The sequence below is a fragment of the Penicillium digitatum genome, chromosome 6 (assembly GCF_016767815.1).
Source record: "Penicillium digitatum chromosome 6, complete sequence".
Taxonomy (NCBI): Eukaryota; Fungi; Ascomycota; class Eurotiomycetes; order Eurotiales; family Aspergillaceae; genus Penicillium; species Penicillium digitatum.
The window spans coordinates 2,473,294-2,485,512 of NC_089389.1; the positions used below are offsets into that span (position 1 = coordinate 2,473,294).

At 44.1% G+C, this 12,219-nt stretch overlaps 1 protein-coding gene across 1 annotated transcript; it reads right to left on the reverse strand.

The window, feature by feature from the left end:
• Nucleotides 1–235: 235 nt before the first annotated feature.
• Pdw03_5892 (RNA exonuclease, putative) lies at nucleotides 236–2,116 on the reverse strand (the record flags this gene model as incomplete). Its single annotated transcript, XM_014682884.2, has 1 exon — nucleotides 236–2,116. The coding sequence occupies one exon, from the start codon at nucleotides 2,114–2,116 to the stop codon at nucleotides 236–238; it is 1,881 nt and encodes a 626-aa protein (XP_014538370.2).
• Between the last annotated feature and the right edge of the window lie 10,103 nt (nucleotides 2,117–12,219).

Below are 12,219 nucleotides of genomic sequence, written 5' to 3' on the forward strand. Positions count from 1 at the left end.
TTACATGCTGTGCATTTAAGATTAAAAAAACAGAGATAATCAAATCACTTTCACAAATCAAACAGTTCAAGAAAGCACCATATCTTCCTGCCGATCCCCCAACTGGTCATCATCCTTGGTCGAACCCTTGGTCAGACTGGCGGTGATTGACGAGGATGGGGAATTGCCTCCTTCGCCATCCCTCCCCTAGCTCAGCTCACCCTTCAATATCAGGGCCATCAGAGTTGAGACCCTCTCATTTTGCAACAGGCTTCTTCTTGCCGTTACCCCTGCCTGACGAATGACGTCCAGCTTTCTTCCCCTTTTTCCTCACATTTTTCTTCTGTTCGCCTCTCTGCTGCTTCAAAATCTCATACGAACTTCGAGACTTCTCCGCCCAAGCCTTGAGACACCCCGGACCCCGCAAACACCAAATCAAAATCTCCCTCGTGGCCAACACATCCTCAAGCGAGTGATGTCCCTCAGCACTAGTCTGGATCTCAATCCCAATCAGCTCCTGCGCAAGAGCCTTCAGCTCCCAAACCCGAGGCAACACCGTCTTCGCCGCAAAATTCGAAAAAACAGCCTCAGCCGTAACGACTGACGTATCCACAATCCGGCCATGAATCAAATCCAACGTCCGGAGATCGTGGTGAAGCGCATGTCCAATGAGCACAGTATCACAATTGAGGAACGTCTGCAGTGCGTGACGCGCGTCGACATTCGATCTGAACGCTTTGCCGTTCGTCACTGCTGCGTCCATTTTTTCAGGTGTTATCCCGCTCACGGGGGTCAGCCAGTTCGTCACTGGCGCCGTTGGTGCCACGTAGCTGTTAATCAGGACTTCACCGGTGAGGAAGTCGATTGCGGTTATGAAGGCTAGTTCGCTGGTGCAGAGGGTTGTTTCAATTATTTTGCAGCCCATGACGATGGCTTTTCGGTGAGTTGGGCTTCGGGTGCATGTGTGGGCTTGGTGTGGTTCGCCGCGTTTGAGACATGGCGTTGTGTCGATGGTTTTGGGAGTGTTGTAGCCTTGGCAATGGAGACGTTGTTGGGTGTGGCATCTTCCCAGGAGATATTTGAGGATTAGGGTCTGTTCGAGTGGTTCGAGGTCGGCCCAGCGATGTTTCGTATTGTGGTAGACTAGTGAGAAGGTTGGGATTGACGTTGTGGGTGGGATAAATAGGGAGGGGGTTGTGGTGTTTGTTGCTGGGGTTGAGGATGTTGTGCCACCTGGAGCGGATAGTTGCATTGAGGATTGGGAAATTCGATCCATTTCTTCGGAGATTTGAACTGGAGACGGAGTGTCTTGAGCTGGAGAATGAAGGTCTTTCACCCCAGACTGCGAGAGTTGAAGTGACTGAGAACCCTCCACTTGGCGAGAGCCTTGCACTTGCTGCAACTTAGAGCTCTTTAATGGGAGCTGAGAGGTCTGAACTGGGGATTGATTGACTGGTACCTGGGTCTTGATACGCCGAGTGGGGGCTTGATTAATCTGACTTGGTGTATGGTAGACCCGAGGTGGTGTCTGACTGATCTGAGAGGGTACTTGATGGATCTGAGAAGCTGCTCGAGAGAACCCCACTGGGACTTGAGGGACCTCTGCCTGGGGTTCGAAGTCTTGATTTTGTGGTTGATGGAATCGGTTTTGTACGTGACCACGTGCGGGCCGGTCCCGCTCAAGCTCTTGAGGGTGTGTGGGTGATTGAGGGGCCTCCTTGTTTGATAGATACTTCTGTGAAGCTAATCTGCAGGTCTCTGCAGCTGGTTGATGGGTCTGGGAAGTTGATCGACGGGCCGGGGATGGTGGTAAACAGAGCAGCTCAGGCACCTGAGTAGATGATGTGTTTGTTGCTGCGGGCGAGGAGACACTGCGGAATACCGGTGCGCCATTGTCTCCCAGCTTATCGCGTATCAGTTTGTGTTTTGTTTCGCTTCTGTGGCGAGCTAAGTCATCTCTAGATGCGTAGATTGCGTCACATCTCAGACATGTAAATATGTTGTGCACGTTTTTCAGATGATCACCAAAACCTTGCTCGGACCTAAACTTCCGACCTTTGCACACAGGACATGGAAATTTCGTCTCTTTCACATGTTGAATGTTAGGTTCACCGCTCCTGGACATTTTGGATTCCATGGTGGGTGGGTGGAAGGGTGGTCAGATAGATAGTTACCGTGAGATGTGGTTCTTGCAAGATGAAAGAGGGTAAGATGTGATCGTTGCCTAAAACGCATTATATGCGTTTCGTCCCCCACCTACGTGAAATTCATCGTAGTAGGCGCTATACTTACTGTCTATAGAAAAGATACAATGTCCAGCTTGTATACGAGCTCCCATCAGTTAGACGTTACTTAGACGTTAACTGGCCATCAATAGCACAAGCTAAGAGTGCCACAGATATAATAGAGTTATACTTAGGGTCCCGTCAGTCGGACGTTACTTGGACGTCGATAGCAGGAGGTAAATGTGCAAAAGATGTAGTACGTCGTGCATACGCTCTTATTGCTTGCGCGTAACTTTACCGTCGCTTAGGCGTTACATAGCCACCAGAATAGAATATACAACAAAACATAGACATAAGCTCCCGTAACCTGGGTGCAAACCGGTAAATGGGGCTTAGTCTGGAGATTGGCGATGGGAGCAACAATTTCTAACTGGTTCCAAGGATGACTATTAAATCCAGTTGATTTTGATACGAAGGCGTGATCTGAGACAGTAATAACGGACACGTTCCCATGTATTAGGGACACTTCAACAATATAGAATTGGCCAAAAGCCTAGTGTTGATCACTGCCACTTATAGTGCTAGATGGAGATTCTACTTGAATTTTCCGATTCAAGTGAGGATCAATGTATCCATTATCGCAAGTTCAAGGTTGTTAAATTTTCGGCACTGCCAGGCAAAGCGGGCCGAGGAGAGTATTATGGGTATTAAGAGAAGCAGATAGAACAACAGGGCGTTTAATCTTGAATACACAAAGCCCAGGAGCAATGACTTTCTATTCCCTTATCTCTTTGGGCATTCTACCTTGCATTCTCATGTTGTAGTCGTTCTTCGCATGAATCTTGCAATTAGGCTTTGTTGAGGACTTGCAATAACCGAGTCATCTGTCACTAATTTTGATCTCTCTCTACATAAAATCAAGATGTCCTTACTCCACCATTTCTATTTCTAGGCTGGCCTAAGCTAGTTTGTTTCATTGCAACAACCAAAATTTGATTTCATTAAGTGCCTGTGTTATAGAGATCCTAAAGGAATAGGAACACTTTTTTTTAGGCCAGGAGATAGCTGGTTGCAACTAGAATCTTATTTAATGCTATGCTAGCTACAAATAAATTGACTAAATTTGGGCAGCCACAAAGATATTTTACCCCAACTTCACGTTGACTTAAAAAATTTAAATCTTATGGTGCGCAGTTCACTACACCACAGAGGAAAACCAAGCTGGCCACCTGAAGCCTAAGGTATGCCAGGAGGCAAACAGGGTTCACATTAGTGTTCAATTCTTCGTTGTCCAGCCCAGATCACTGCCTCTTACTTTTATCTAACTTTTCGTTCAGACAATTTAGAGTAGAAGCAGAGAAACAAGTAATATGAATCTATCATCCATATAGTTTAACAATGAACGCATTGACATCTAAGATGTTCCTAACCTTGTTAAAACCATCTACTCAGTGTATACTTAGTCCTATAAAAATTTATCAAGACTGAAAAACTAACGTATTTTGACACTCTGTGTTTCCGCTGGCAGGAGATATTTGTAAAATTGGAGTGAGAGCTCAAACAATTGCGACTATCAAAAATCAGAGTGAAAGTTCTCTTCCAGGGTACAGACCTCAACAATTGGTTTTTTGCTTGGGCTTCTGTCTCCTCTCAGATTGCTACGAAGCAATGACGGGTCTAGTAGAAGATTCGCTCAAAGTTAAGTGACTATGGGCATCGCAACCGAGACTTAACCCGATTAAAACATTTTGAATGCTGACTAGAGTCTGGTGCGATACCAAGGAGTTTAGGGGGAATCTTCTTCGAAAGAAAACAACAAATCTACCAACTGAATTTGATTTCAATTAACCCTCACTTCTGAATATCCTTTCTCAGGCTACCATTTCAAATGTCCCGTTGGACTCAAATTTTGATTACCATCGATGTGATCAGTGTGCCAAAAGATATAGTTTCGAACGTATTAGAGTTGACTATCGCTTTTAAAAACACCCATTAGCATTCACCCGATTTGCTTTTTCCTTTTTGGGGCGAGAAATCGCAACAACATGTTAGTAGAAATCTGGTTTCCCAAATAAAAGGTTATTTGTGATCCTCCCAGTCAGCCCAAATCTCGTCTTCCTTTGACCATCACACTTGGCACCACAGCCTTGGTGCTATCCCAAAAGTAAGCCTCGGCAGCAAAATAACAAGGTTTTTGAGACTAAAGGCTAATCATCACTTTCTAAGTCACAGGTTGAAACTTCTATCATTCGCTATCAAAGCTACCGGATTATTTCACCAACAGTGAGACTTTACTCTATCCACAATTGTGACATAAATGCAAGGCTAAAATAAAAAAGTGGCTAATAGAATGTCGATCCCGACACCAAATGATGAACAACTCGAGCAGCTTCTGCAGCTACGAGTGCGCGCAGATCAGCGAGAATACGCCTGTCAAAGCATATTGCAGGAGACTAAGATGATCATGGGTATCAGCGCAGGGCTAACAAATCTCTACGCGGGAGACGTCCCACGCTGGTCTCATTCAATCCCGGCCATGCTTCTAACCTTGGAGCAAAGAATGCTAGGTCTTTTGGACGGGTTATTTGGGCTGTGGATCCAAGGGAAGATTGATAAATGGGTGGAGTCTTCGATCTGGGAGACCATTGGCTGAGAAGGTTACTCAAAGAACACTAGCGGGGGCCTCTTGAAATCCCATCCGTTTGACGTTTCTTGCTATGAAGGTCATTATCTTAAGAGCCCTTTTGATAATGCCACTAGGCTGTGTTTTCTAACTATCTCTGTATTCATGTGCCGTCACTTTCATAAACTTTGAACGTGTCGATAAGGTAATTTTCACCTCTAAGGATATACTGGCTAGCCACCACTAGCCTTACTTTAACCTTTTAGATTAAACAAAAGTTATTCTGATCGTCATTGTGAGTTCTTTTCTACTGTCTCATTTTTTTTTTGTTCTTCTACAATAGCGCATCTTACCCCAATCTTAACATCTCAATAGATATTAATTTGTCGACAAAACGTTTCTCAGTAGTGATGTATAATATGTGGAGCAGTGCGTTATAGTGGTATCGACTCTGATGTAGCCACAACCCATGGATCATGCACCACCAACAACGAGTCTTCAGCATGGTCTTGCGACAGGATGCATGTAACGAGTACACAAATCTTCGTCTACGCGCCTTATAGTGCTACTGGAACGTACCGTACAGCGGTAAAGCATGTAAATTTGCTCGTCTGTACCATCGAAGAGTCAAACATCACTCTCTATGAGCAAGTAGACTGATTGCAACAGCTCCAAGACATGGAGGCCGAGGCTGGGACACAGAAGCAGAAAGCCTCAATTGTCGATGCCACGCTAGTAAGTTAAGTCAAAAAAAAAAAGAATAGGATTATAAGTAATGACTCGGTGAGATCATCGGGGTGGAAGAATGATTGGAGAGTTGTATCACTACTTGTTGGCGTAGACTTCCAAAATCCAGAACACTCATCATGAACTATGCAGACGAGATTGTGATATTGAATGTAAATAAAATGTCACAATACCGGATTTAGTGGGTTTTCGGACCTGGTTTATTTGTAGTGCGTCACGGCTATACCGTAAACCAATTTGATCTCCATTGGGTTAAGCCATTTAAATTCTGCCCCTAGGAACAGAGTGTCTTAAACTTCAGAATGGAATTAAATTTACGGTCTAATACACGAAACTTGCTTAGCTATGCCGTCATCGTTCACGGGTGGGGCGGGCACGAGCTTCCCACGTGCGAGTAAATTTCGCCATGGATTCACCCACGTGATAAACTTAGTCCCAACGTCATCTGTAATCTGCAGTCAACTTTGGAAAAACGCGCACGGTAGATGGGCAATTTTTTGCGCTGCACGTAGCAGTAAGGGGTTTTACTAGTTGGATATGGAATTTGAAGGGACAGGCGAGGACTACTATTGCTGTGAAGTCCTCCAGGACACCTGGAGTGGCTGGTCTGTGCTCCGGGTATCAGTATTGACGCGTGTGGAACTGATAATTCTTTCACAGTCTGGTAGTTTGCTGATGCTAGGTCTAGAAAAAAATGCAGACATTAAATAAAGATGCCTGGCTAAACTACGAGCTGTTGCCCATTTGCCAAAGGCACCTTTATGTGGTTGCTGGGACAGCTACAAAGAGAGAACCTAAGTCTTGTCTCACCATTCGGTGCTCAATTGAAGACCTACATAGTGACAAAACGAAGGATGTATATGCCTGTTCGCTTATCAGACATATGATTTGTCAACCACATACACTGGCCAACGAGATGCAAACTCTCCTCTCCATGTCACGGATAGCCTCCTGAATGCCATTTCACTTCAATTTAGGCGAGATAATTTTTTGTGTACACCAGAATCTCGAGATTTCTTGGTTCTTAATACGAAAGATCTGGATACTGACCCCTGGAGGGTATCATAGACATCTTGGATCAGATTTCCGTTTCGAGTTCTTTTTTCAGGCTCATGTAACGAAGTCTTACTTTACCATTGCATTTTGTTGAAATTGCACTTTAGCTATCTCCCTATTAAATATCACTTGAGTTTAAATTTTGTTTCTTGGTATGCATAATTTGACCCTTCGCTAGGCCGTGCACATCGGGGAGGCTTTGGCATCTTGTCTGGGTATGACCTTCTGTTTTGGGGGTGAGGGTCGCACCTTCCACGCGAAAACGCACATTCTCTCGCAATAGGTTATGGTCTTGACACCTCCTACAAAATCTCTCTTCTCCTTTCTTCCATCCTCAACGTCCCGCACTTCCAAAATCAAATTTTGGAACCAACCAGTGAGATTTCTGGACCCCGAGACCCTTTGATTCACCGTTCCAATTGTTGGTTAAACAGGAAGCTAACAAGGAGATAGTGGCTGACCTGCAGCCAATCCTGGCCCCAAGCAACGAGCAGTTGGGGCTGCTCACGCAGCTGAGGGTGAGCGCAACTAGTCGTGTTTACCTGCGGCTAGTGGCACTTCGGGAGGCTACTCATCAGATGGTGTATCTGGAGAGATTGATCGATACCGCCACGGCTTCCGGCGTGTTAACATTGCGCAGATTGGAAAATTTGATGGTCAACCTGCTCCATCAACTCCTTCTAATACGGACAGAAGAGCAGGAGGATGCTGCGTTTGAACGGCAACTATGGAATGCTATGACACAATAGGCTAGGAAGAGGCACTCGTCAAGACCCTGAATAAATTCCTTCACAAATAATTTTCTATGCCTGAACCCCATGGTAATACCGTATAATGATAGATGTGGTTACATTATTGAGTTTTATCTCTTAAAGCCTAATTTCCCATGCAAATATCACCAGGTTTTACGTAAATCTGATCTCTAGTTAACGTATTCGGTAAGCGAGCTGTGCACCCCACCTAAAACGCGTCCAGAAATTAGATCTTACTTAGTTTGACCACCCACTATGCCACGAATTCGTACTCAATCTTCTCAAAATTCAATTGAAAGAGACGGTAGGATATTATTAGCTATCTAGGCTATTGAGAAGTAAGAAACCAGCGCTATTCATGAAGCGGCGCGCCGTTTTGATATCCTCGAATTAACCCTCCGGATGCGCCTTCGTGGGACTACCTTTCAGGCTAAGACCCGCGCTAATTGCTCTAAATTGACTAAAATTGAAGAGGAATCTCTTTAAAAATGGATTCTCGTGGATTAGCCCCCTAGTCCTCTATAGTACGAGAAATGGCGGATCTTCTTCTTTAAAAGCGTAGAACTACCCCGGTCCTTTTCGTCGGCGAGAAATGGGTATAAAATTTTGTTAAAAGGCGTCCTCTCCTCTCCTCCCGATTCTCGAAACGATACAATTACGAGCGTGCGAAATGTAAAGACCCTAAGATTTTAAAGGGGTGGTTTAATCTAGTTCAAAAGACAATCCTTCAATATAGAATCGACCTTTACGATTTCTATAACTTTGATAAGACTAGTTTTGCAATAGGATTGACTGTAACTACGAAGTTTATTATAAGGAGTGAATACTATAGTCGGAGGCCAGTTTTACAGCCTAGAAACTGTGAATAGGTGACTATGATTAAATGTATAAATGCTTCTAGCTAGGCCCTTCCTCCGTGTATGATTTTAAAGGTAAGGTCTTTATTGAATCATAGTTCGAGGGCCTCCTGGAGGACTGGCGCTTCGAAGTTAGTCCTAACGGCTAGACCTCTGATAAAATTTATCTTCGTTGGCTTAAAAAGCTCTTTATTCGGACTACTTCTTTACGTACGAAAGGGGGGTATTAGCTTTTAATACTTAACGGCTAAATGTTACGGACCTACCCGTCACCAATCAGTGGTGCCCCGCCGGGTACACAGATGGGCCACCAAGAGCCAATAGATCTATCTGTCAGCAGATCACGTGCAACACTGTATACCCTGGCGTTCCCAGGTATCGAAGGAAAAGGAAGTCCCGATCATGCTCACTGAGCAAGAGCATGATCCACCCTGAGTTGGACTAAAGTTTGGTGTGTATGTACCTCGATATATCAGCAACACCCTTTGGGACAACAAGGACATCATGTGACCGTGACTCCAGCAGTGACTCCAGGGGAGTCACCCAGGGAGTAGGAAACGAAGAACTCTGAAACGTTTTTCTGTCTCAGGGTGGCACCATTGAGGCATTTGTACCTATCTCAGGGTGGCACCACACATCTCGACAGATATATAAGGACACTACCTCATGTACTTAGTTTAGTTCTTCGTCTTCAATCATACATTGTTACTTGTGTTTACCCTTGGACTCTGTTGACTCATGAACTATATTATCACTTGACAACACCTAAGAGCAGACCAATACTGCGGTATAGATCTACTCGGCGCTCTACCGGGCATCGTTCCTCGATACCCTCAAAAGGACTTAGGCTGAATTAAGACTGTGCGCAGCAACAGCTCGGTTGAGAAGCAGATCGTTGATGTTGGAGGATCAGCACAGGCAAGTATAATCAGGAAAGCGTCTAACATAACTGTAACCAGTTAGGCAGTGCGTAACACTAAATAATTCAATTAACACCTAAATCTAACGAAATTTATAACCAAAAAAATGTGATACTAATCTATATTCTAGTGTATTTATCTTATCTTTTATATCCTCTAGAAATTAGCTGTTTTACGGTATTTAAACAATTATATAGCCGGCTAGTTAAGATAGAAATGCGTACCGGGATTAATCATATTAATAAACTTGATTTCCTTGAAGCATACCCCTTCGCACGAATGAAAGCTTTTAAACCGGAGACTATCAAAAAGAGCTTCTTAGCTACCGGTTTAATACCTTTTGCACCTAACCGAGTGCTTTCAAAGCTTAATATCCGTCTTCGAACGCCTAACCCCCCCCCCCCCCCCCCCCCCCCAAAGTGTAGTGGTTGTGGAGAAATAGGACATAAGATAAATAGATACCTAGCTAAATAGATGATTTTACTATATTTAATTTGATAGAGTTTTCGTTGACACATTTACATTTGAAATTGTTGAACGAAATACAGCGTACTTTTCCACTAGACCATAACAAAAACCAAGGTTTAGATCGAACAACTGATATCGACAAATGGCTTATCAATCAGAAGCGCTGCAAGCGAGCAAAAATAGCAGAAGCAGAGGATGCTAGCACTCAGTTTTTGGAGGCTATCTCTCTGATGTCACCTGATTTTCAAAGTCACTGGGTGGTGCGCTTGCAAGACAAACCAGACATAGCATTCACTGAGCTTCTAAGTCGGTAAAAAGCCCATTGGAACATAACCCACGGCAAACCAGGCGCTTAGAAAGGCGTCTCAAGCAGTCTTTTCGACGTGGCAAGGGTATGAAGAAGCAAAGCCAAGCAATCCTAAGGCCATCAATGAGGATCAGCCAATGGAAGTGAAAAGCTGCCCGTGTGGTAGAATGGTTAGGAAACACCCGGCATAGAGATGTTGGGATCTACATGATGAAGAAAGACCCTCACCATTTGAGGTCAACCAGACCAGGAAGCAGAAATGGGAGAAAGCTATGAAAGCTAACCCCACCTGGAAGGCCTGGGTTGAAAACAAGCGACAAGAGGAGAAACAGAGCCAGGGGAAGGCACCGCAGCAAGCAAATGCTTCTTCTCCACTGAAAAGAGAGAAAGCTTAGCAAGCCACCGACCACCAAGCAAACCACTGTTATGCCAATCCAACACCAAAAAATACCGGTCAGAAAGCGCTGGGTGATCGACACCGGAGCACAAATGCATGTGTGTAACGATCTGCGGTTATTTTTAATGGGCTTTGTACCGGCTGAGAAGCTCAGTGAATGCTATGTCTGGTTTGTCTTGCAAGCGCACCACCCAGTGACTTTGAAAATCAGGTGACATCAGAGAGATAGCCTCCAAAAACTGAGTGCTAGCATCCTCTGCTTCTGCAATTTTTGCTCGCTTGCAGCGCTTCTGATTGATAAGCCATTTTTCGATGTCAGTTGTTCGATCTAACCCTTGGTTTAGGGTTCTCCAGTGCTAACTAAGCCTAGCTTTATACAAAGGATCGCTCTCCGGTGCAAATCTTGTATGCAAATCTCTTAGCAGCTCCTACGGTGTTTTATGTTCAATAATGAACGATTGGTATATTGCATGAACCGTGGCACGAATTACAACCACTACCTGGTTTAACCCCTTCTTCTTCTGTGTGTAGGCAGTGTTGTCGTTCACCCAATCTATTTAAAGAGATTGTCTGGTTTAAAACCAGTCGTCCTTATATTTTTCTTTTGCCTCTTCAATTGTCGGTACTTTTGTTGGCAATTCCAGTGGTTCTGGTGCCACCTCTATTGCCGGATCGTATAGCTCCCACATATCATGCATTATAGCAATTGACTTGATCTAGGGTAGCCATGAATCCTATGTCTCTATGTCCTTTAGTATGACGCGGGAAGTTGCCGCGGAGAGGGGATCTGTTGTTATGACGAACTGTTTTGATCGTGTCGTGATCGACTTACGATCAGATTTTCGATTTTCGATTTCAGGGGTTTGCTTCGGCGTTAGGTTGTTAACTCGGTGTCAATTCATAACCTCTTCTTCGACGACAGCAATGATGTTTCTACAATTGAACGATTCCGGGCTCATAACTGACAGAAATCTGACTGTATGAAGAAATGTATTGGTTGAAATGACAGGTATCAAATTCTCTAACTAACTAAGAATGACATCCAGAATCCACTTTCTTTTAGCCTTTTTACTATTCAGAGCCGTGTTGATGCCAATCTTGAGATTACCTTTTTGAAATTTGACTCTATAGCTCCAAATTGGATGCCGCTATTGAGGTCGTGATATATTGATTTTTTCTTACTTTCAGTTGAGAAAGTCCTTCACTCGCCTTCTATCATATATCATATTGCCACCAATGATGGCTTACTCTAAAATTATGTATAATCTACCAATGGCAACGAAATGATGTGGAGAAATTGCAGTTCGTAAAATATCGTCGCCAAGGCAGGTCTGCTCTTTCCTCGCGATCCAATCCGCACCTTCCTCGCGACAACGCGCTTCATGTAGTGATTATGGAGTGATTGCTATTTAAATATACCCGCGGGATCTTCTCTCTTCTTTCTTTTCTCCTCTCTTCAAGAAATCTCACAATTCATGTCCTGTGAGTCCAAATCTGCAAGCTACCATCCGATTGATTACGTAGAACGTCAAAGATAGAACAAGACACTAACACACATTGGTTGGTTTATAGCTTGCCAATAAATGTTACTTCACCCATAGCTCTTACACCTTTATCATCAAGCCTTAAGTGAGATACACTCCATTCCCTTGATTTGTCATGCTTAACCACGGCTCAATCACGAGGCTAACGAGAAAAAAACTGACTACTAAGCAACCAATTCATGAAAAAGAGACCGCATCAGTACGCCAATAGGAGGTTCTACTTGAGATTGTATCGAAATTCTTCCCTCTTTACTTTTCACCAGTCCTAAAATCATAATTCTTTGGACCAAACCCAAAAGGCATGACCCCTCCAAGGATGATTACGAAGAACCACACATCAAGGA